The sequence below is a fragment of the Neodiprion fabricii genome, chromosome 4, assembly GCF_021155785.1.
Source record: "Neodiprion fabricii isolate iyNeoFabr1 chromosome 4, iyNeoFabr1.1, whole genome shotgun sequence".
NCBI classification, from domain to species: domain Eukaryota; kingdom Metazoa; phylum Arthropoda; class Insecta; order Hymenoptera; family Diprionidae; genus Neodiprion; species Neodiprion fabricii.
The window spans coordinates 41,154,638-41,179,526 of NC_060242.1; the positions used below are offsets into that span (position 1 = coordinate 41,154,638).

At 41.6% G+C, this 24,889-nt stretch overlaps 1 protein-coding gene across 18 annotated transcripts in view; it reads left to right on the forward strand.

Annotated features, from left to right (window-relative positions):
- LOC124180225 overlaps positions 1–24,889 on the forward strand; it is a 163,008-nt gene that overhangs the window by 57,200 nt on the left and 80,919 nt on the right. For all 18 annotated transcript variants that reach the window (XM_046565452.1, XM_046565460.1, XM_046565459.1 and 15 more), the window contains exon 3: positions 19,990–20,037. In XM_046565452.1, the coding sequence (XP_046421408.1) occupies positions 19,990–20,037 (48 nt within the window). The remainder of the gene's footprint in view (positions 1–19,989; positions 20,038–24,889) is intronic.

Here is a 24,889-nt window from a genome sequence, read left to right on the forward strand (position 1 = left end):
CGGCCAAAAAAGCCCGCAGCAAAAACTGGTCGGAAAGTCGACAAAACACCGAAGCTCGCCTTTTCCGGCACATGTAACACAAGTTATCGACAAAGATTTTTTTTTTTTTTTTTATTCGGATAAATAAATTTAAAGTGGAAAAAAAAAACAAAGCTTTATTTGTCACTTATAAAATTTGTTTTTGTCATTTTTACGGCGATGAATAAGTCGTGGAGTTTTTGGTTGATGGATAATATGGGTGCCTGTTTGGAAGAAAAACGAACACGTTTTCACCAAGATGTGATCGACTTTATCGCTATTAACGTTATCAGGGACGGTGTCATGAGAGAATGATGAGAGATTACGTTTAAGGTTTGACACGAGAAAGTCTGTACGAAAATAGAAGAAGTAAGAAAAATATTCATTCTTGAACTTTGTTTATCAATTTTTTCACATTTGTAGTTTATTATTAATGATTGTTTTTGAATATAAGTGATTCAAGTGCAAAACTGAAGTTTCTTTGTTATTTCGTATCAGTAAATGCTTGAGAAAATAGACAATTATTCTTAAAATCTGAAATATCGTTCTATTTTCGACAAAAACAAACTTATGTAATAAAAATATTTTTTCATCCATCAATTATTCAGAAGGAATCAAAATTGCACATCCAGAACCCAGGCTCAAAATTTGTGTCGTGATCGGTGTAATCTGAACTTTGTACTCACCTGGAAAAATTTATCATTAAGAATGTAGAAATACTGACAAGTAGAATAGTCACATTGTGGAATTCATAAAAACCTGACAATCTGTTTTGTATAATGTTTCAAATACAGGATACTGAAATATTATAGAACAAACAAAATGTAGAACGATGAAGTACGGAAAATCAGAACATAGAATCGTCAAAATTCTGATGTATTCTAAGTCACTCTGACGTTTCTATATTATGGTTTTCTATCGTATACTTTGATATTTTTGCATTTTCACCCTCACCTTAGAAATTGAAAAACTTGTTCAGTGCAGGGGATGATTTTATAAACTCCGATGCACGTGCAGGGCTCGAGAAGAAAATGAACCCCAACTGCTTCTCACCCCGAAGACCTGCTGGGGTATATTACCCTTCGGCGATCGACCTCCCCATCGATTATCGTTTATACCAGACATTTGCAAGAGCTGCTCGAGTCTCTCGACGTTTATTAGGTAGCCAAATTTTCAATTCACCTCTCGATTAAATTGCACTTTTTCGATTGTTCTTTGCAGCGCTGCAATACAGGTCGACGCAACAAAGTAAATTCCCAATATTTCCATCGTATTACGGGGACAATTTTCGATACAGAATATTCCTGCAAAATTGGTATTACTTTATTCGTAGTATGGTTGTTTGCCAGCGAACGAATTTGAAAATAGCTGGTTTATTGGGTGCCTGGATAACCTGGTCAACTTGCGAGTTTCAAAGTGGCGAAACTGTGAATGGCACCAAAGTTTGGTCAGATGATTTCGGAGGGTGAATCCGCAATTCCCGCGAGTCAACCCCTTGCTTGGATTTCAATTAAATCGATCTAATTGCTCGCCCCAATCACCAGCTTGCGATTCCAAAAATTGTCGGGATCCTATCATCCAGTACCAGTTTCGGAATGAGGGGAAAACTAAATTGTGGAAAAACGACATTCCTTAACCGCGAAAGTAATATAAATCGCGGTGATGAAAGCTTCTAATTTTCGCAGCGCCGAAAAGCTCTTCGGTACAGATCGCAAACCAAGCAGCGATATATCAGTCAATAGGGTCCTCGATTTTTTTTTAAACGGTCAAAGTTCGTTAGACTTTATGGGGACTGATTATTATTATTATTGCTCTGTGTTTATTTTTTATCGTCGCAGATGCAGATATCTACCGCAGCTAAGGACGATATTGTTAGACGATTGCGAAAGATCCCCAAACGAATTTTAGATGACTTCTGGCAAAAGATTAAACGATTTAAAAGATTTTCGGGATTCCAAATGACGTCAGAAGCGTTCCACTGACTCTGGTTTACATTGACAGAGAGTTTTAATACTGGCTAATCCCTCGTTATCGATATTTTTTGATCGTTATTGTATTCCGCGAAATATCAAACCTGGAGATAAATATAACAGAGAAAGACGATTGAAATAGCGGCAAAGAGGAAACAAAAAACGCTGGGTAAACAAACCTCAATTATTTTTGTACTAATCGAGTCTGATAAAAATTCTCTTCAATTTTTTTCGAGTTCAAGTTACCGTCACTGGATAAATAGATAGATTTAAGTGAGATTTATCAGGTGTACAGTTTATTCGTAAACGTGTCAAATTAAACAAATCACGCAACGGAAGCTTAGAAGTAAGCGCTGAATTAAATTCTGATAAGTTTGATCGGGAAACTATCGCCTCGGTACGGAAAACATTTAAAAACCACGAATTCTCATCGAAATAGGTCAGTGTGAGACACGATGTTAGACAAGTTAGTTCTTCCGTTGGTACGATACATAAAAAGTTATTGATAACTAAGCTATTTCCGTTCAAATCCGTTATAATTATTTAGTTTTTTCTGGTCATTTTACCAAATTTAGGGAACAGGAAATCTCTTTTATTCAACTTGACTAAATAAACCTGAGCAAAATTTGTTCGGTACTTAGTCCGAACATTGTTTCCGACTGCATGGGAACTCTTGACCTGTATGAATAGTTCATTGTGTAACAAGGAGGAAAACTCGGTCTTTTCGGAACGAGCGTAAGTTTGCAGTGCGAGTCGTAGGTGGGCCGAGGACGAATATTGGAAATACGCGAGGCGCAAAGACCTTTGCCTCCTTGTCGCACGCGATTCCCCATACAACAGGATTATGTCGCGCGTTTTTTCACGAAGCACGAAATTGAGGTTAGGGTCGCGCGATGTCCGATTGTTTCGCGACTGCGCATGCGCGGTGTACAGAAAAGACCACTTTTAACTTCCAGTACTTGAAACTGGTTTTTTCAATACTCCGCGCATACGAATTCGCCGACTAACTCTACCGTCGTAGAAACGGATAATCCGTTCACGCAAAACACTCGTGGGAAAACCGTGTAAAAGTAAAACGTGCTCGCGTTTATGTAAATAAATTTTTCCCACCGAAGAAGAAGCGAATTCGATATAACAGAGTATCCCTGCACGGTAATAAAATGAAATTCGCAACTCTGAAACCGGGAAATTAACGAAGCTCGGTGCAAAGGGTAAAACGAGCAGAAGCCATAAGAGGAATGAAGGGTCCTGGAAGGGGGAGGTGGGGAGGGGGGGGGAGGAAAGGCAGAGGAGGCAACCCCGTGCAGGTGTCGCGTATATTCCAAGGAATCCCCAACTTACGCCGCTCGCCGTCGGGTCTCGCTTTACGGCGCTGGCGTGCAACGTCAAGAGTGGGCGTGGGGGTGGGGGTGGAAGGGGGTGGGGGGGGAGCCGCAGTGCTCGCCGAGACCAAAAGGGCGGGCAGTCTGCTAGGAAGACTCGACGTCGCTACGCGTCGAAGGTGACGAGGGGCGCTGGTCGCCTGCAGATAATAAAGACGCGACGGTCATCGAGGTATCGGCGTGTCTGAAAGTGAACCATTCGTTATTTAAGTGTGGAGGAAGTGTTCGCCGTCCAGTGTTTTTCGCAACTCCTGTTGGAATCCTTGACGAGAAGGAAATTATAAAAAAGAAAAAAATTTACGCATATCAGAAATGATCGAGATTGCGAGATGAAACGATAACGTCGCATTTTTTACGCATCACATATATCATGTATATTGTTATTACGCATCTGTGTTTATTTTTTATTTTTAATTTTTTTGCGCCTGCGTATTTGGGGTGATTAATTGTCGTCGTCGATTTAACGTCCTTGATGCACAAATGCAAAATCGATATTTTAATAATTAATCATCAGACACAGAAATAAATTGATCTGTTGGAAGAAATTTTTTTGCTCAACAAGAGAATTGGTATCTGTCTAACCGGGATGGAGCTGCGTCTTGTTCAGAATCCAATCGCGGATGCCTCAAAGGCCTTAAGATTTTTTCTGGGTTGCGAATGAAGTTGAGAATTCCGCTGTCAAATTGTCCGATTAAATTTTCTCTGCGAAAAAACACTTTTCTTCTTTCTCTCCGAAGTTTCAAACACTTGATGCAAAAGTTGAAATATAACGATATTTTCATCACACAACTATGCGATATATCCCAATGTCCGATGAACGATATCATGAACCGAATGATTACCTTGGTTCGTAAAAAATTCTGTACCAATCACTCAAAAATATCGCTAAACTATCCGAATCTCGAGTTCTTCGGTATATATTATTAATTATACACAACGAGTGCGATTACAGACCGAACATGACTGCAAATTATTCGATATTGTCATTTTTCAAACTAAATTAAAACTTATATATATGTATATATGTATATGAATATGAATACCACGTATCGTAATATTGCTTGCATCGAGTGTGCGGTGAAGCAAGCTGGCAAACGTGCTATACCCGTATCAGCGGGGGTAAAACCGGTGACCTTTGACCCCTCGAGCAATAACTCATACAGCGCGGGTCGCGACTCTCCTCTAAACTCTATGTACACTTGTACATAATGTATAAACCATTTATATACACTCTATATATATATATATATACATACCTGCGTGTGTTGTACGACGAGAGCGGAACGAAAACGTGTAGGTAAGCTCCGTAATAGCTTCCGTTGCCACACTGACCTACGGCTTCTTCTTCCTGGAAACGAAACAGTCGCCCGCTTCAGTTGCACAATTCACCTGCTCTTCCTGTCGCTTCCAGGTACGGGATGAAAGAAGAGAAAGAAAAAATAAAAAAGAAAAAAGAAGGAAAGAAAAATCACCAAGAGAGTAAATTATTCAAAGAAACACGACAAGAAAGAAAGAAAGAAAGAAACGTTAACGGTACAAGAAGTAATTGTCCGCCCTGCTGGAATTATTTGCCTCACTTCCTAATTGAGCTTTTGAATATTTAGTCTCGCGTTACAGCTGTCGAGATTCGAATGTTTTATATCACGTACATATGCGTGATTAGATTTTCTTTTTCCGCCAAAAAGAAAAATAAAATAAAATAAAAAAGAAAGGAACAAACAATCATGAAAGCTCGTGACACGTGTGCCGGATTTGTTAAAGAAACGCTTTTATTTAACCTGTTTAGAGAAGCGTCTTGTTTGCTGTTCGCCTCGTCTCCTTTCTTATTTCTCTTGAAATTACGCGACCAATTTGTCTCGAGCTCGTAGAATCGAGAGAATCGCGCTCTGCTCCTGATGGCATGATGCGTAAGGACTAGGAAAGTTGGGGCTGGAATGAATGATATGGTTAAGATATAAGACCCCCGCCTTACGTAGTGGGGAGAAAGTTACGTGACTCGGGTTTATATGAGAATTAGTCTTGCAGCCTGCAGCGGAATATTCGAGCGTCGATTATCACGGTTCATCCGGATTTGATATCGCATCGGGCTAAATCGACCCGAAGTTGCATGTAAGAGGACGCAAATGTTGCGGACAGAGATCCTTTCATTCTCATGTCCTTTTGATTCTTCTTCTTCTTTGTTTTTCATTCGTCGACCGAATCACCAAGTAAAATGACGCTCCGCTATTCGACGATAGGAGAAGCGAACGTAACTTCAAGCTTCATCTCCTACCACGAAAATAGGTCATGGCTCTCACGGACCTTTTTTCCGGCTTTCATTGGCTTCCGGAGAAACGACGAATGCTCCGAAATAGAAACGAGCGAATATCGATACATGCCAACTGATAACGCGATCGCATTTTATCAGATCATTTAAGGTAAGTGTACCAGTTATCGACACGTTTAGACCCAATCATTGACCCTTCAATTTTCCAAAATTATAAATTGACGGCATAATTCTTAATTTCTCGATGATTAAACCCAATTGCCCAAAGGCTAAACGCTACAAATTTATTATTTGATAATTTTACAACTAAGGATCAAACTGATACAACCAGAAAAAGGTCAATAATTGGGACAGGGTCAATAACTGGTACCTTGATTCAGCGCGTTGAGCAGAATTCTTGTATTTCGTCTGAATCGCTGGGTCGTATTCCCTGGATAATGATAACCGATAAAACAGAGAGAGAGGAAATTATCCCTGAGACATAAGAAGGTGGTCCGTTCTTTCCTCCGTCGATCGTGATCCAGGCAGAAGGGATACACGGCAATTACTTGGTCCACAATGTTCCTCTCATCCCTTATCCTTAGTCCGAGACGAAGAGGACGTCGATTTTTCGTCGATTCTTGTTGCCCGAGCTTAACGAAAGCTAGAACCTGATCGATGTTTCTTTAGGATCCACTCTATGGGAGAGAGGATGCGGTGACTGGGGAATGAATGGAACGGGGAGTTTCCTTTGCTCTTCGCATACACGCCTATCGGTAACCCAGTTTGCTTATCTCCACTCGGTTTTGGGGAGGCCACCCTGACTTGACGAACCGAATGGTCCGCCGTTTTCGTGGAACCGTAACATCGAGAACATTCTGACCAACTTGCACGTCTCGAAAACCGATGGGATGGATACGCGAGCTTCTTCTTCGTCGTCTTTTTTCACCACCGGTTGAAGTGAGACCAGCTCTGATGAAGACCGATCGCCTTGTCAGAGTGCGAAAACATGCAGCCCAAGACTTTTACTACTCCCATTTTCTAGCTGCTTCGTCGTAACTTCGTTGAAATTTCACTTGTTTACAGTGAGACTTCCCAATATCGGACACCTTCAGGACTAAAAATATTCTCTCTCATTGAGGAGTGTCCGTTATTCAGAACAACGTTAACGTGTAAATTTTGGTGCTGGAGACTTTTACACTCTCCGTTAAGAGGAGTTTCACTGTATTCTGTTGCGAAATTCAATATGTTTTGCAACACGGTCAGACTCGTGGCTTCGCGGCTCGTTGCCACAACTATAACTATTACGTGATTAGCTCCTCGTTGCTAATTATAAACTAATGGTAGCCAGCAGTCGAGTTTCGTGTGGTGATTTCATCGTTAGAAGTCGCGTGAGATGTGCTTTCTGGGAGCGTGGAAGTGTATAATATACATGTCCTATACAGAATGTTGCGAAAAAGAGGAGCAAGGCTGCGCAGTCCGTCGCCCTCAAAGTTGTACTCGACTAATGGTCTTCAAACAGATCCCATTTACGCCCCTGGTCCGGGTCGATTTGGCCTTTCCTCCGGCTCCTACAGGCATCTTGTAGAGAAATATCTGCGGAGAGGGTGATCCAGGATACCCTGCGGAGAGAAAAAAGGCTTTCGTCAACCTTTATCGTCAATCCCTGTTGTCGGCTTCGTGTATTGAACAACCGCAGCCGTTACAGTCGAGGCTTGTACATAATAACGAAATAACGCGCGCGGACCGGAGAAAAGAATTAGTGGTGAAAAACTTTCGTGGTTGAGGGAGGGCTTGAAAAACACTCTGCCGGAATAATCTTGCTCGTTTTATCTTTGCACACCACCTCGGATTCACCCGAGTCAGTAAAACCTTATTTAGCCAGAGGTGCTGCGAAGTTTGCTTCAGGGGTGTGAAACGTCCGGATCAAAGTGCTCTCCCTTTCTCTCCGCGCTTTTGCTTTTTCCGAATTTCTTTTTTCCCTTTTCTTTTATCTTCATTTCCATATTTTTTTTTCCTCTATTTTTTTGGCTTTTTACCTTTAACGAACCGCCGGCACGATTCGGCATTGAAACTTGCAACTCTGGATGCGGTAATTTAACCGAGTGAAAGGATCCCTCACCGCTTGTCTTCCTTTCCGTAATGTGGTGCGGGCGTTCGGTAACCGATTCGAAACATGATATTTCTTTCAACAAAATCTTGTTAAAATTATCCGTTCCACCAGGATTATTTCGTCCTTTCTCCTCTGCCGTCAAGCATTGCGTGACGGGTCTTTTTCTTCTTCTTCTTCTTCTTCTTCTTCTTCTTCTTCTTCTTGATATCTACGTATATGTATGTAAGCTTCAATCCATCAAAAAAGAAAACTTTTAATTGGATCTTCGTTGTCGTATCGTTATACATTTCGTGCCATACATTGTGCGCGTTTTTTGTATACCGATGTCTTGCAGGTATTCGTCGCTCGCAAACCATAAGCCAATTCTTCGTCTACTTCACCTCTTAACTTTTTTTTTCTTTTATATTCTTTTATCTCCTCTCCTCTTCCAGCTAAGGATCGTTCAGTCGATACAACCAACCGTATCTCTCGGGAGTTTCGAGGGTTCCAAGGAGTTGGTCCTTGTCGAAACGCCGTGGGCTGATTTCTCCGTTGATCCTCGTCAGATCGCCCAGCCAATGAAACTACCGCGTGAAGCTTCTTAGATGTAGGAAAATGCCGTCGGTGTTGCTGACTCGAATAACTGAATTGCTCCGCGTTTTAATCGCCATTTAGGGAGGAAGGAGTCCCCAGAAACAGCCGCTAATACGCCGGTGAAATTTGTCGTCAATTTATTCATCCCGAGGCGAGGATTTGAGATAAAAATATAGCTCGGAAATTGAACGGTCCCGAGTTGTTACGGAATGACGAGATGGAAAGAGAGAAAAATGTATAAATTAAACATTGCTTCCTAAGCAGCTACCTTTGCGATAGCTGAGCAAATTTTCACCAATCCCCGCATATTGGCCAAATATAAGTAGAGGATAAAAAATTTCAAGTGTAAATTTCAATTTTTTTTTCTTCATTGTGTTTTATTCACTGTTATATTCGTTATCAAATTCGTTGATTATCATTCTTCCATGTTCAAAATAACATTGACTTTCATATTGACCTTGAGACGTCGGAATCCAGTAAAAACCCAACTTTCATTTTCTGGGATAATCACAATAACGTCCCTTATTTCTTTATACTTTGAAAAAAAATGTTCTTGTGCCGCGTGGCTTTTCCTTGTTTCGAAAATTCTGGACCTCGCGGAAGCATCGTATTATTATAGCTGGGTTAAATTGGCTCTCCTACGATCCCGAGGCGGGTTCGCCACGACCGGGTCATCAGGCGCTAGTTAAACATTTACACTTTGGCCGAATGTTGACGCGGGATCGAGCCTCGAATAGGAAGCAGTTTGAAACACAGTTTGAAATAGTGGAGTGCTGCAAGGCAGCACCGAGCCCTGGCTTCTTCCGGGTTACCTTGGAGCTTGCGCGGAGCTTTCGCGAGGGCGAACCTGGTAAATAATGCAACGGTCCACGCGCCATCCTCCCCGAATCCCCGGGGATGAAAAGGAGACGTCGGGGCAAAATCTATCCCGGTCTTGTCAGCCCCTCGAACGCCATGCATTACCACACGTGTCGAGCTTTTCGAACAATCCCGATAGTCTTATTTCTAATTTCGACGAGGAAGATGCTTCTAAAAAGACGCTGCTTATGTCGGCCTGGAACCCCGACAACGAGATTGATTCACATCCGATCTACGCTGCATTCGAATTTTATTTATTACGAGCCTTTCAGATTCGGATTAGCTTTTTCCCATACACGGAAAGAAAAATCTGAGAAAAATTACCCTGCTGTTACTTTTTTTATTGATGCATGTTAGAAAAATTATGGGTTTTTATGAAAAAAATTACTACCTTGCTTAGAAACCATGTATTTCGGCAGCTCAAAATTTAAAATGTGACGACGCATTTTTCTGATGCAGCACGGTAAAAACCGCATTAGGTGTCTTTTACATCGCGATTATAGTAACAGCAGGGTAATTTTTCTTAGATTTTTCTCTCCGTGTACAGTCTTCGAATTGGATTCTTTTTGTTTATTGTATGCTTCGTTTTCACAAACTCTTCGCGCTGCGGGGAGAAGTAATGAATAGACCTCGGTCGGCTCAACGAACATCTCCTGCAAGTTTAACGAAGGTTTTTCTTTCTTGGCCTCTACAGCCGAGCCAAACGGTGTTTGAAATACGTCGAAACGACGTTTGAGGAAAAAATTGAACAGCAATCAGCGATGCGTTCTGCTTGAAGTTGTTTCGAGGAGTCTGATTGTGAGCGGATATCGAAAAGTGAGCTGATACAATGGGGAATTTTCAAATACGCGGAAATCAAATCGGCAGCATTAAAAAATGGCTGAAATCTTTATGTAAAATATAAACGTAGAAGTAGAGAAAAACATGGGAATGCAAAAATCAACCTACAATTTCTGTGTGCTTACTCGTCTTTATTTTTCAACCGTGCGACGTCTAATAAAAAGAGAAGTAAAAATACGGCACAAAACGTTTTGAATTGTTCTATAAATTCTCAATATTGTGACCTTCCAATCGTTGGACGTTCTACGTTTGTACCTCTGCTCTCCGGTGTTTGCTCATGGATGAATCTCCGCTAGAAGCAGCTTTGCACAGTACCGTGCAACTTTAAAGGGATGCTATTCTGATGTAACACGGACGGAACCGTGATGTCGAATAAATTTCGAACATTATTCCGAAATCTAGAACACGTAGAAAGCCACGCCACCTCAAATAAATTAGGACAAGCCAATGCGCCTCGATCCACCGTCAACGCGTTTGCTTGCTTCGACCTGTCAGCATCTTCAGGATGAAAATGCCAGAAATTTTGTCCCTGTAAGTCAGGGTCATATATAACACAGGCTTTTCTCGAAAACCTTGACAAGAAAAAATTTGAGCGCCTTCTAAACGCATACCATATACCTCATCCTTTTCGCGGTGAATATTGTGCTAATTAATAATTACAAACCATGAGGAAAATTAATAACGAAAGTAAAATTTGACCCCATCATCAATCTCGGTACAGTATACACAACAACGTTATTGTACACATAATCATAAACAATTCCGTCAGCAAGTGCAAGCAGATGATTACGCTCATGTATACCTGTAACGTGATTTGTGCAGAATGCAGAGCGACGGTAAATTTCGCTGTAAAATTGAGTGAAAAGCTTGGGAATTCGAGCTAAGTAGGCGAGGCGCAAAGTGTAGATGTTACACACACACACGTAGGCATATACCTATAGGTGTATAATGTCGGTACAGGTTCTCGCTTGAGAAATTACGATCCTAGCTGTGGGCGTGGAATGTACGCCGTGTTAACCGATATGTACACATGTACATACCACGTATAATACTTGCACACACTTTCTCAAAGCCACCCGCTTCCCATAAAGGCGTGTACATTTCGCGGCGAAGGATAGAATCCCGGGCTCAAGGCACGTACGACTTACGCTGTGCGACGGACGATGCATCTTCCATTTACACCACCTCTCTCTCTCTCTCTCTCTGCACTCGCAGCACGTATAGGAAACGCAGTCTATGACGCCATGATCTATATCCATCACCTGTTTTACCGACACCCTTAATTGTCGGTGATGCCGCGACCGGAATTATCGACGTTCCTTTCCTCGCATAGTCCAGCGGTGTTCCGAAACGCTTCAAATCCATTCAACTCCGATTATTTTCGGTTAGATTATGAGAAATATCACCCGGTCGTATAGTTACCGATTTGGATTATTTGATCGAGGATTTTTGAAAATTTACTGGCATCGCTGGAAATGCGAAAACACTAGTAAATTCGCGGTCTGCCTTACCAACCGTAATGGAACAGCGATCGGTAAACTAAGAAGGACTAACCGATGATCCTCAAACCCCGTAACAAGACTCGCGGACGTTTTCCTTTTCCCGAGCAAGCAGGGAAACTTGAAGAAGTCCGTGGGGCATAGTACATAATGTACAATAACCGAGTTACATATATACATATATTCATACGCGTCTTGTTTGCTAAGTTCCCTAAGGAAGATACGCCCTCCTCCTGCTTCCAAGGCGTTGCGCACCTGCGGATCCACCGCCTCCTGTAAGCTAATGTTCAGGAAAACGCGCGGATGCATATGCATAGGTACCTACACGTAAACTGTTGTCGAGAAACAACAAAAGTTCGTCCCCCGTTACGTTATGATAGTAAATATTAGCTCGGCAGAGCTTGACGTCGAGAGAAAGAGAGAGAGAGAGAGAGAGAGAGGGAGAGGGAGGAGGGGGGCAATCTTGCAAGGTTCTCTAATTAGAAATGCTTTAATAATGTTAATTAAACCTCAATTCGCGACGGGACGGCCTCGACGGACTTAACCTACTTACACCCGTACAAATAACCCGCTGCTCGACGTGCGGTAGGTAGCATATTATGCGCGATTCTTTTCACCACTATTTTCACCTTTTTCACCAAAGTCATGACGACTATACGACAAAAGCTTAGCTGCGTTGACTTCAACGGAGCTCCGTACGTCTTGCCGGCGTCAATTGGAAAAGATTTCACCGCCTAAGCTTGAGCTTTTCCTTCGTTTTTACCACCCTCCCGGTCCCTTTTGCAACGAGAATTTTATTGTTACCAATTTAACCGAGATTTGCAGACCTTTAACGGTCGAATTAATTATACAGTGTCGCCCGTGACCGGTTGTTTTCTTCTTCTTTTTTTTTTTTTTCTTTAGGAAAATGGCATTCCATGTTGAAATGTTGGTCCGATTCCAATGTTTCGGGATTGCAACTTTGCGGAGAAGGAAATTTTTCTGCAACTGTTGAAACCCGATGATTTTACTGGATTGAGGCTATCGATTCGACGCGAATCAACTGAATTAATAAACAAGATACGAGTCGGATAGTACTGCAATTCTTCAATTATTAAGCGTGTACACGGTCTGAGCCGATGAAGCTGTCGAGAAATTGAGGACAAAAATGTCGGAAAAGTGTGGCATAAAACTGAAAAGGAGAGAAAACGGAGGATCGGAAAATGATCAATTTGCGAGAGTGGTTCAATTTCGCTTCGTTTCGCACTCTCCAATAATGTTGAACGTTCCCGGGCCGCGAAGCCAATACGCCGTTCATTCGTGGGGTGAATTATATTGAAAGGCTCGGTGTCAAACAGTTCAACTCGGAAAGTTTAATTAATTCTCTCTTGTCCCGTCATCCGAGTTCTCATTGACAAAAGGATAATAGAAATGAGCCGTATCGAGCTGCAGGCGCGGAATAACTTGGCCGCTCCTTTTTCAGTCGAAGGACGAGTTGCATTATCGGATCAGGATTAAAACTGCCGCCGTTGATCCAGGACTCGAAGTATTCAACCTGAAATATTCGCTTTAATCAAACTTTCGGAATTCACCCGTCATGGGTGAAAATTTTCGCAAAAGAGGATCCACCGATTCGTTGCGATTCCAACTCTTTCCGCTGTGTGGCTGCGAACTATGAGAAAATACTTTCATGACGCAAAGTTTATACTTTTGCAATACGTTGAATGACCTGCGATTGCGGTATGCAAATATTCAGTATTACATAGAATATGGCGTGGCTGAAAATTTCTCGTCGCTTGTCACGACGATCCAATCCAGATTGACAAGTTATCTCCGCGCATAATAATATTTATTTACTTTTTTTTTCTACCCATTTCAAATCTTGTCACCTTTTTATTCTTCAGCGCGATGTTTCTTGCGACGGCAGTTTGACGTATAATATTTGATTTGCAATTTACGTCGAATACTGCTTTCGAAGATCCATTTGCTCCGTATAAATTTTTTTAAAACAGTTTTAACACCCCGTTTTGTAACTCCCTTTTCCAATTTTCGCGGACGGTTACGTTCGGTTGCAAATTTTTCTCAACGAAAAGCTTCGAAATGCTGCGGAACGATCTTATAAAATCCGTACCATTGACCATCTCGCCAAAGCGATTGGCTGGATGGATGGATGGAACGACCAAATTGGCGGATGACCGTTCGCTGATAGATTCAAATAGCCGTGGGTTGAACGGGAGCTTTATCGACCCCCGCATTCCGGCTATCGGTCGTTTAGTTAACAGTTCTGCAGCCGGGCGGGGCAAAGCCGCCGAAGCATCCCTAGGGGAGCTTAAATAGAAGCTTTGGAAATTTGGAAATCTAGGATGGGTATAATATACGTGTATGTATATTCTACGTGTTTGGGATAACCGCAGCTGAGGGAGATTTCAAACGTGGGAGGCCAACTTCAAGGCGATCATTGGATCCGGCAGTCGCGACTCCCACGCGCGGTTACTGACATGAGAGTTATTAATTAATTAATTAATTAATTAATTAATTACTTATTATACATTCACCCGAGTTATTAATTGTCGGACATTTTATTATTGATTCTTTCTGTTCTCGTCGCGATCATTTGTAAACGAATTCACCGATAGATTTTTAGTTATGTGTGTAAAAGAAAAGAATGAGTCTCAGAATTATTTTCTTTCTTTTTTTTTTCAATCTTACCCTGAAACATTATCGTCAGGCGAATACAGCGAAAGGTGAAAACGTGGAATGAATTGCTTTATGGACGTACAGCCTGGTCAAACATGCGTCGAAACAAAAACGCGACAAAACGGACCTTTTAAACGTGTAGAAGAATCAAGTTGAATTTAATTTTAAAAAATGGCTCTGTGATCCTCAGAAAAAAATTTTATACGCCCGATCCCGACTGTGAATAATTTAGTTTTAACAAAGTCAGAGAAATGACAAAAATTTTGTTATCTTTTCGAAGAATAATTCGTATAGTCAGTCCGATTCTAAATAAAAAATTACCCAATTTTTCATTACAATAAATTAAATCCCTGCAAGTCGTCGGAAACATTTTTCTCCTAGCGTTTATTTTCTCCCTCTGCTTTTTTTCTCCTCTATTATACATACATGTATAAAACTCAACCTTTCTCTGTCTGTCTGTCCGTATGTTCGCTTACAACTCCAGAACTACTGAATCGATTTGGATTCGTTTTTTTTTTTTTACTAAGGGTAGCTAGAAAGAAGGTCTGGCTAGGTTTTAGGCAATATTTTTTTGCAACCAGCTTAATAGATTTGGTGTCACAACGATATTTGTAAGCCAAGTCAGAACGAGATGACACGTTTAAGCGAACGCTGACTAAACTCTTACAGACGGAGGAAAGTTATGCTCAAGAGTTTCCAAGGTCTCGATAACCTCTGGAAAAAAGTTTGGGAAAGCATATGGCTGTGTCTAATAGTTTTGCCACGAAAACCATTTGAAAATATTTGCGGTCGGATCCTCCACGGGTTTCCAGACCAGTGATGTTCGCGTTCGCATTCGCATATTTCATGACATTCGCTTCCACATTCGGAAAAATCGTGCGAATATTTTACGAATGTGATTGTCACAAATACTTCATATTCTGCTCATAAAAATTGGAAAAATAATATGAAATAATACAAAAAAACGTTAGTTTGATAATAAATTTTTATTACAAAAGTTTGTCCTCACGTTTGACTCACACTCTAACCTCAAAATTAATTTGTTTCTGCTATCAATTTGTTGTTATATAATGAAACAAACATTCGAGATTAGTTCGAATCAAGATGCAAACAGCGCTAATGTGTGCCTACGACTTGCATGATGTACCTGTCAGTTAATCAATTGTCGACTTTAAGCCATAGAGAAATGTCACCAGATTTCAAAATTTGTATTCGCATTGGCGAATATCGATGACAAATATTCGCATCGGCATCCGCATTCTCGATTACTTGAAAATTTACGTTCGTTACATTACCAGTACACGCATATAAAGTACGTTTTAGCTGGGGATGGTTGGGTGGGCAAAAGCTTGCGTATCGCCAAAGGCGAACAATCGAGATTCGCCCCTGTGGATATTCGGCAAATGAAGCGAATTGCGAACTCTACAGTTGAAGCGAAGCTTCGTTCTTTCGTTCCTTCGTTCCTCTGTTCCTGCATTCCTTCGTTTCTTTGTTCCTTCGTTCGTTCATTCCTTCGTTCTTTTATTTCTTCGTTCCTTCCTGACTACTTTCGTTCCATCGTTCCTTCATTCGATCGTTCCTTCTTTCCTTCGTTCCTTCGTTGCTTCGTTGTTTCGTTGCTTAGTTCCTTTATTCCTTCGTTCCATTATTCCTTCGTTCCTTTATCGCTTCGTTTTTCCGTTCCTTCGTACCACGTCAGGCTAGCTGCTCTTCCACGGGTCAGAAGCCCATTGACCGTCGTCTAATGCCGAGTGACTTTTCGCTTAAGCGTAATTGCAATTAGTTCAAAGCCCTCTGCTGGCCCTGGCCTTGCTCGATGACCGTGTCAGTTTCTCGTTCAAACACGGAAGACGTTCACCGTTTTCCCCTCTGGCTAGAATTCCTCTTTAGAGAATTTTTACCTTCTTACGAACTCCATAATTCTGTTCAATGATCAGTTTTCCCGATACCGCAATTCGACGCTTTATAGCGATCATTCGAAGAGTATCGGACGAGTAACTCACGCGGCAGCGATCCACATTTTCATCCTGTCGTTGTAACGTCAACGCTGAATATCGCAGAAAATACCCTGATCGAAAAATATCTAACCACCCGTACCCACAGGTACAGGTAATTTTACGAAACGATCTCTCCGTGCCTTTTCACCACCGATCTAAATCAGTCCCTATTTATCCGTTGATCTCGACATGCCGAATCTTTTTCATCTAACAATAAATAGGAGTATATTTTCATCGACACGGTTTGCCGTTTTCTTTTCATCCCACTCATGGCTAACTACCTACTCTCAATTCGCGAGTGACGATAAAAATTATGCAGCTTAGGAAACTCTAGAGAATATTGCGTTACGGACAACTTTAAGTTCAATTAAAGACAAACGCGAGGCATTTTCTATCCCGTTGTTTCTCCGCAACCGAGTCTTCCTTATTTTTTCATCAAAAAGCAGCAGCTGCACGCATTCATGCGTGCAAAAATAAAAGGCCGTGTTTGCAGGCTGGCTGCTATCCTCAGGGGATTGTGTATATTACTTTTCTATGACGTTTCGCGTCAACACTACCGGGATCCGCTTCCATTTCCATTCCACATCACGCTGCGGGCGAACTCGACTCTCCTTTTTTACTTCTAGTCCAATTAGTCACCGCATACTTTGTGCACCTATGGTATTATGGATTAGTGCATCTGCGATTCCAGGAGAGTAGTTCTTTTCTAACTTCTTCCCGTCTTTTCTTTCCCATTTCCAGGCAAAACTCCGAACAAAAGCAATGAATCATTGTAAAAACTAATGTAACGTTAATAAAGACTGCATAAGTATAATAAACACGAAGAAAGTAATCAAGTGACAATAAACTGTGGTGAAAAAATTAGCAGTCTAATCGATTACAATAAACTGGTGATTAATTTGTGGTACAAAATCAAAATAACGATATTTATTCAACGATCTAAAATCGAAAGAAAAATAAATTTTTAGAAACTGGCGGAAACTCTGCTGGGATCAAACGTCGAGCTGGTTTTTACCGTGAGGTGAGAAAACCCGAGGCGTGTGTAGACTGACAAAATAATAAAAGATAAAAAATGTGCAGCAAGTGCAGCGAGTGTTGCCAAGGCTCTAGGCATAGCGTGGATGCCAGTCCTACGCCCGGCTCCGATTCTGACCCTTCAGGTAATTAATACGAAACAATCGCTGCGCCAAGCCGCGTTCCTGTAACTTGATTCCGGTTATTTAACCGGATCACGTTCCTCTGCCTGCCTGCCTGCTTGCCATCCTTGCATATCGGGGAACAACCCAGCTTCACGCACCTCTCCTATTCACTTGTATCAAGTTATTCTCCACGGTGCTCTGTGTAAACCCTTTCCGGTTTGCCTCTTCGTCTCGGTTTCGTAACGGTTAATGGGAACGAGAACGAGACCGTCCAGAGGATAGAATGTGATCGGAAAAAATTTTAATCAACTGTTAAGCACATTGCTGTATCGGACAAATTTTCATTTAATATTAGCGAATTGCTTGGTCCCTGAATATTTGTTCGAGCATTCGATGTATTGTATTGAACGAATTTCGTGATTCGATATAATTATTTATGGGATATTTGACTGTGCGGTTGAATAATTACTTTTGTGAGTCGATCGTAGGATTCCCAATGCCGACTGAAAAAAAAAAAAAATAATCCACACGATTTGAAAACTTGTGAAATATTTTTGAAATAACGAACTTCTTGCCTTGTGGGATGTTTTCTGGATACCAAAATCGTTGTAGGGTTATTCGAAACTACGATTTCTTGAACCGTATACGATTCCGTTTAACTGAGGAATCTATAATCTATAACTCGATTATAGAAAAATGGTCACCAGTGTTCAAATAACTCCACTTCATCCCATGCAAGTTGATAAAAAAAAGCAGGTGTCTCAGCTTATATCTTACAGCGTTTGAGAGAGAGAAGAGCATGCCGCGGAATAACGAGGACTCGGATTCACGTCAATAGCGAATAAAATGTAGTAATATCTTTTTTCGAGAAATTTATTCCCGCAGGAACCGAATTGATCCCTTAAAAAAGATGCGCGGCAGATATGATATCCGCCATTAGAGAGATTTTCTTTTGTCGCATATTTCGGGACCGAGAACGGAACCGGGAATTTTCCCTTACAATTCGTCATTTTTATCTCCTCTTTTCGTACAAGCCATCACTTTTCCCCGTACACGTCCGATGCACCGTCAATCTGTGCCTATTTCGCCCTTTAACGTAGCCTACTTCCCTCCGAGCCCTTCGCCTTCACGTCCGATAATCACCGCGAGCTTTTAACGAACCCATATAAGTTGCACGCCTCGATAATCTTTTAATTTCAGCTTTTCATCGATCTACGTTCAGAATAATTCTTAGTAGTCTATAAGTTACTAGATACAGTCTTTAATTATTTTTCATTTCCTTCCTCATAAACAAAAAAAAAAAAAAATATGATTCTTTGCAATAATATTGGGTTACTAAATTCTTTTCTTTTTAATTTAATTTTAATTCGACGTTTGTGCAACAACAAAGTGAAGCTGAAACTTTTTTTGACTGGGAAAATGCAAACTTGACAAACGGACAACATTAACGTGTTGTGATAGCCAGAAAATCTAGTATTGACAACTGTAATCACAACAATGAGATACTTGTATCACGTCTTTTGCTACAATCCAACAATATTTTAAACTTATGTAGCACATGTATGCATATTCTGGTGTTTCAAATGAAAGAAAAATTTCAATTTTCCTACAACCAGATGAAGGAATATGCTTGATCCCAGTATAAAAATAAGCCTCGAAAAGACTGGACACTGGGAGAAAAAATTTCCTTCATCTGCTCGTAGAAAAATCGAAAATTATTTTCATTTGAAACACTCTGATACATATGTGTATGCATGTATAGAGTAATCGAAACTGGTATAATTTAAAAAATTATTCGTTCGGATTTCCCTCGTGCGAGAATCGCAAGTTTCAACGCTTCCCGGAACAATGCTGCTGCAGATATTGCACCATGCCGAGGGAAATTTCCCGCGGGAACTTGTTTCGATCGGTTGAATGTAGAGGAATCTCACATTTTTTTAGCAATTGTAGAGCGGGCCAGAGGGACTGTCCTGCTTTCGATCTATTCGCTCGATCAGTAACCGCATTTTTCAACATCTGTCGGTAGCGACGGAACGAATTTAACAAATTCGAGAATTTTCCAGCGGAATTTGGGAATGATTTGGAAAAAGCGGAAAAGCAAAACAGCCAGGATCGAAAACTTCAACTGGTTAAGACTCGTGCAGAGCTAGCTGGTTAGATTTAATCCCGATACTTTTCGCTTTCGAAACGGTATATTTTACCGACGGCGCTGCTTCGTTTCTTAATTAATTAAACACGCCCGTTTGTAAAGTACCTTCCAGACGGTTCAGACCGTTAATTTTTCTTTCCGTAAGGTAAAAACTCAGTATTAAACGAGTTACGCAGTGTCTTTGAAAACCGACAATTAGCAGAGTTTAATGTATCTGAAGCGTGTACATTGCACCCGCGTCCTGCACTAAAGTTTCACGATTTTCTGCTTGTGAATTGAATCGTTTGCCTGAAGGGGATGGAGATGGGGTGAGGGGCGGGGGGGGGGGGGGGGGGGGGCGAAGAAAAAGTTGGGGACTCGAATGGGGACTCGAAGTCGGATTTCTTACGGTGTACGAGACGTGCAGTACAGTAAAAAACAAAAAAAAAAAAAAAACAACACCAACGTTTATCTCAATTTACCATCTAGATCCAGAAATGTGTGTCCGAATGATCTCTAAACATTTTTTTTTCTTTTTTTTTCTGTTACAGAAGAAGAGTGGAACCCCGATGGCAAAGGACGGCAATCGAACGACACGGGTGAGTGAAGTGAAAAAAGCTCATATTCACGTCGTATGCAAAAAGGCTCAAACCCTTTGCGAAACACCGTCTCATATGAGACACCTTTTTTGAATCGGTTGTTCCAAATTTACATTCAATTTTTTTTTTTTTTTTTGCATAACAAGAATCCTAAGATGTTGATTTTCATGTTTTAAAAGGAATCATGATGATTTTGCAACTATAGTGAGCGATATAAATAAACGAAGTGTTGAAAATGCTTGTGCTTAGAGAATAAATGTAATTGTCGGAAGGTTCATGGGGGGACTAAAAAAGTGGAACTCGGTAATCTTGGGGTTTTTCGGTCGCTAAAAACGAATCTTACGTAAAAATTTTGAAATTCAAAATAGCAGATGCAATATGGCGGACTGAATATTTAAAAATAGATCCTATTCGCTTGAAATTTGTTACTTGGGGGTTTTTGGGGTCGTATTTGGTGGCCCAAAAAACCCCTGAGTGTGCATTTTCGAGCCATTCCGATCAATTTCGCATTTTCAGTCCGAATTTTTGAATTTTGTAAATTTCTCAGATCCGACGCCATTTTTGAAATCGGTGACCTTGAGAACCTTAACATCCCAGTTTCAAGGAACTTGACTGCAAGGAAAAATATATATGCTTCAAAGGGTTAATTATATTAAACAGGAAGAGATAACATCGGAGTATTCCGCAATTCCGTCCTTCGTTTCTTCCCTCGCATTTAAGTGTAAATTTGATGGGTTTTGAGAAATTCGTAGAACCGCAGACGCATCGCGATTAGGAGAGGCTGAGCTTGATCCATGGGGGATTAGGCGTGTGAGAAATTTGAGCTCGTTAGACTGCAGAAACGTCGTCTAGACTCCGGGTGGCGATTATTCCCTCCTTGTTTTTCGTTCCGCCTTCCTCGCGCGGTTATTTTTCTTCATTTACCTCGTCCGTGGGCTGCTCTCGTTTTACGGCCCGGTAAGATTATGGCTAACGCCGGCTTCTCACTCCCTCGGATAAAGAATTCGCGGTTAATCCGGAAGTGAGGGCGAGACGGAGGAACATCTGCTTATCGCTACGGCCGCAGGGCTGTAAGATGAAGGCCCTAATCGCAGAGGGCGAAGGGCGAAAAGGGTGAAAATTATAATTAAAAACGGGGAAAAGACGGTCTTATTAATCGGCAAACCTGCACGTCAGCCGGGGAATTGAGGGACTCGGGGTTACGAGGTGTAAAAATTATTGGACCCCGTGCCATGCCGTTTATTACGCCTGATAATTTTAATCAATTTCTCGAGCCCGCATCCCTTGCCGGAATATTTGCCGCTTTCCGCATTTTCGCGTTTCTTCGTCGCGACGAGGGTGGAAATATATATATATATTACTATGTGTATACATACATACATATATATATATATATATATATATATATATATATATGTATATATACAAGCTAGACGACGCGACGACGTGAATCACGCCTGCGATTCGAATTGCATACCGCCTACCCGATTCGTGATTCGATTTCTGCTTGTTACACCGCGAATCGACCGTTGATTTTTCATCCCGTCGATCTTACCGCAAAACGAGCCGTTGTCAGGCTTCTGGATCCCCATCTTTGGCTTGTTGCCCCGTTTACTTTATCGCTTTGATTTCAGACATCTACGACTTTCTAATTTATACTTTGTCAACCGCCTCTCGTCTCCTATTTTATATCGATCATTTCAAAGGATCATTGAAAGACGGATCTAACGAATGTATAGCACTTTATTGATTACATTCGTTCACTCGGGATGTAACACGTGATAATCATGTTTAATAACATTAAAATTATCATTTCCGTACACAGCTTTCACGGTTCGCCAAAGCGATCGTGCTCGTTTTATTTTACCCACGCTCGTTTCACTTAAACTCCTTCGATTATCATCCTCACCGCGAATTACGGGCTTTTCAAATCTGCCGAGGCGTGTTTTATCGAATAAACAGTGTTCACCGTTCGGTCGGAACTAATTCAATAGCAAATGGTTTGGAATTGACGGAAAAACCGACCGAGTTTGCACCACCAGTAACGCCGGACGAAATCCGCAGGTGAAACGCTGACATTTTACCCAACGGACGTAGCTGTGTAAACTCTGGTGAAGAGAATGAATAAGGGAGAGATGCAACAGAGAGGGAGAAAAAACAACTCGGTAGATTTTTTTTTTTTTTTTTGTTTCTATTCTATCTTTTTCCCACGCGAATTTAATCGACTATCGATTTATGGCCTTTGTCGTTTTTATTGTCAGGAAAGGAAGCTCGCGCTTCCGGGTTTTTTGGTGTCTTTCACTTATCTCCGCTTTTTTCATCTTCTCTTTCGTTTTTTTTCGTCGTAAAACCTCGCGGACTAAAACCGCGGAAGAAGCTTGGTTATTAACTTCGAAAATTACCGTTTCACTTCCTGCAGCCGGTCGTTCAACGTTCTCAACTTACATGCCTGTTAACTTATCGCTTATGAACTGTATTCGGACAAGACGGGAAGTTGCTGTACTTAATCACTCCGGAAATTAAAATTCAAGCTTTTGCTGGATCTCGACGTTTTAAGGTACGAAAAATCATCTCCGGTCATTCCCACAGAACGTATAAACGGATTTTCATCATTTTTAACGAATTTCCCCGGGCTGCTCGCTCCTGAATTATTTATAGAAATGTTAATTTATTTGTCTGACAATATTACGGGAAACTTTGCCCACTTTAATTGTCTTCGTTCAAACTCGGAGCTGGTCAGATTTTCAAAAAAATCGGCCAAGCAATTTCGCACAATCTCTCGAGTTTTTCGCGGGAATATTAAATATTGTTTGCTTAAAATGATCAAAATTTTGCAAACACGGGGGATAACGGAGAGCATAAAGCGGGGGTGCTTTTAGTCCAATTAACTTTTCCCGCTTCTTTTATTTCGTACCTCTTCATTTTCTTCCGCTCAATTTCATCCGAGTAATGAACCATGAGTTAGGACCCAAGCGAAAATTCGAACGCAACTTCAGACCTATTCAATCATTCCAGTCATAGAAATTATGAAATGACACGCGTCAGTGAAACGGAATCGGAATATTTTATCGATATCGTCGCGACGAAAAGTGGGGATAAGTCGTCGAGCCGTCTGCAGGGTGTCGAGTGTCGCAATGTTTAGTGTAACCAACAACTACGGCTACCCTTTGTTTTTTCCTTACTTTTTTTATTTTTCAAGAAAACATACACGTGCCTATATGCATGTGTATACGCGTAGGAACTTACTTATTATGAGCTTAACTTAACCCCTCGAATCAGCGAGGTCGTTGCAGGGTTTCGAGGGTTAAATTTCGCCCCCTCTCAGGTAGGTAATTGATACCGTGCGACATCCACGAGCCCTTACATCCCCCTCGATAATCCCTTCCTCCGAACGCTATGAATTCCTTCCTGCACTCTGGCCTCTGTGTCACCTCGCCTCGCCTTTGCTTTGTCGCGGAATTTCGTCCTTTGAGGATGGAAAATCTAGAAATCGTCGGTATCAATGATAGGGGCACTTGAAATTCCTTTGGAAAATCAGGAGAAACAGAGAGGAACGTTCTTTTGTAAACCCGAAAATTGAATTTCATACAAAATATTTAACCAGAACCAAAGTCAATATTTGAATCAAACAATTTCATCCGGTTTCGGATGAGCTTTACAAGTTCAGTCTCGCAAAGAATTATCCAAGTTTTTCCACGACTGACCGAGAGCCTGATTTGAATTCTCAAAGTTCGAAGCGTCGGGTGAAAACGACTTGAAGGCAGAACCCGTCGGAATTTCAAGTATGGAATAAGAAAACTAAGTTGGGCTCTCGGTTTTGTCGGATATTGATGAAAAATGTCGAGTGAGTTTTTCGGCCGTTCCGCATAATACGTTATATCACGGTGGGCTGATCTCGCGTCAAAGTCTAGCTGATTTGACAGGGCTGTGTATCACGCCCCGTGGGAAGTTTACACACCGCGCGATGTAAATCACGACAGAATCCGAAGTTCGAACTCTTCCTCAAACCTGCACACGGCCACTCTCCTCTTACACTTCCACTTCCGTTTATGCTCGCTTCGGTTACCGCCAGCCCAAAATTGTCTCCCGCCGATGCAATCAATAACATCATCCCCGTGATTTACCACTTTGCGTGTAATTTCCGGCACCGAGCTAAACCTGCCCTACTAGTATGCAGGAGCTTCGTGTATTCGCGGTACATTCGTGTGCTCGCAATTACGGCGGCAGATCAAATTTCACTCGACGTGAGAAGAAATTTATGCTCATTATCGATCGGTTCGTGTCTCGCCTTACCGTCTGATGGTAAAGAAAATTGTTTTCCGTATCGGAAGCTCGACTGCTCCTTAGAATTCTTCACGTATTCACGGTACATTCGCTCGGTTGCAATTCTAGCAGCAGCTTAAATTTCCCTCGCCGTGAGAAGAAATTTATGCTCATTATCGCTCAGCCCATGTCTCGCCTTACCGTCTGAAGGTAAGGAAAATCGTTTTCTACATCGGAATCTCCGCTATGCGTTCAAGTTTCCTCGGCATTTTTCAGCTCTCTTGATCACCTTTCACTCCCGAATTCCTCGAATCCCGGAATCCTGCTCAATCAGAACCGTTCATTCGCGCTTCGGCGGCGGGATCGCGACTTCCGTTCCAGTCGCCGAGATCCTGGGGCACAGAGTAGCGTAATATCCGGACCCGGTGTTCGGTTGCAGGGATGATGAATGAATGACAGCGTGCCGCCATCTCTCGTTGAGCTTTTCTACGCTTCGCGTGCTCTGTCGATGTGACACGCGTGTATCTCGGGAGGATGCGGACTTCCTTACCATCTCAGATTTCGACGGGTCTAAAGTGAAGTTGCTTAC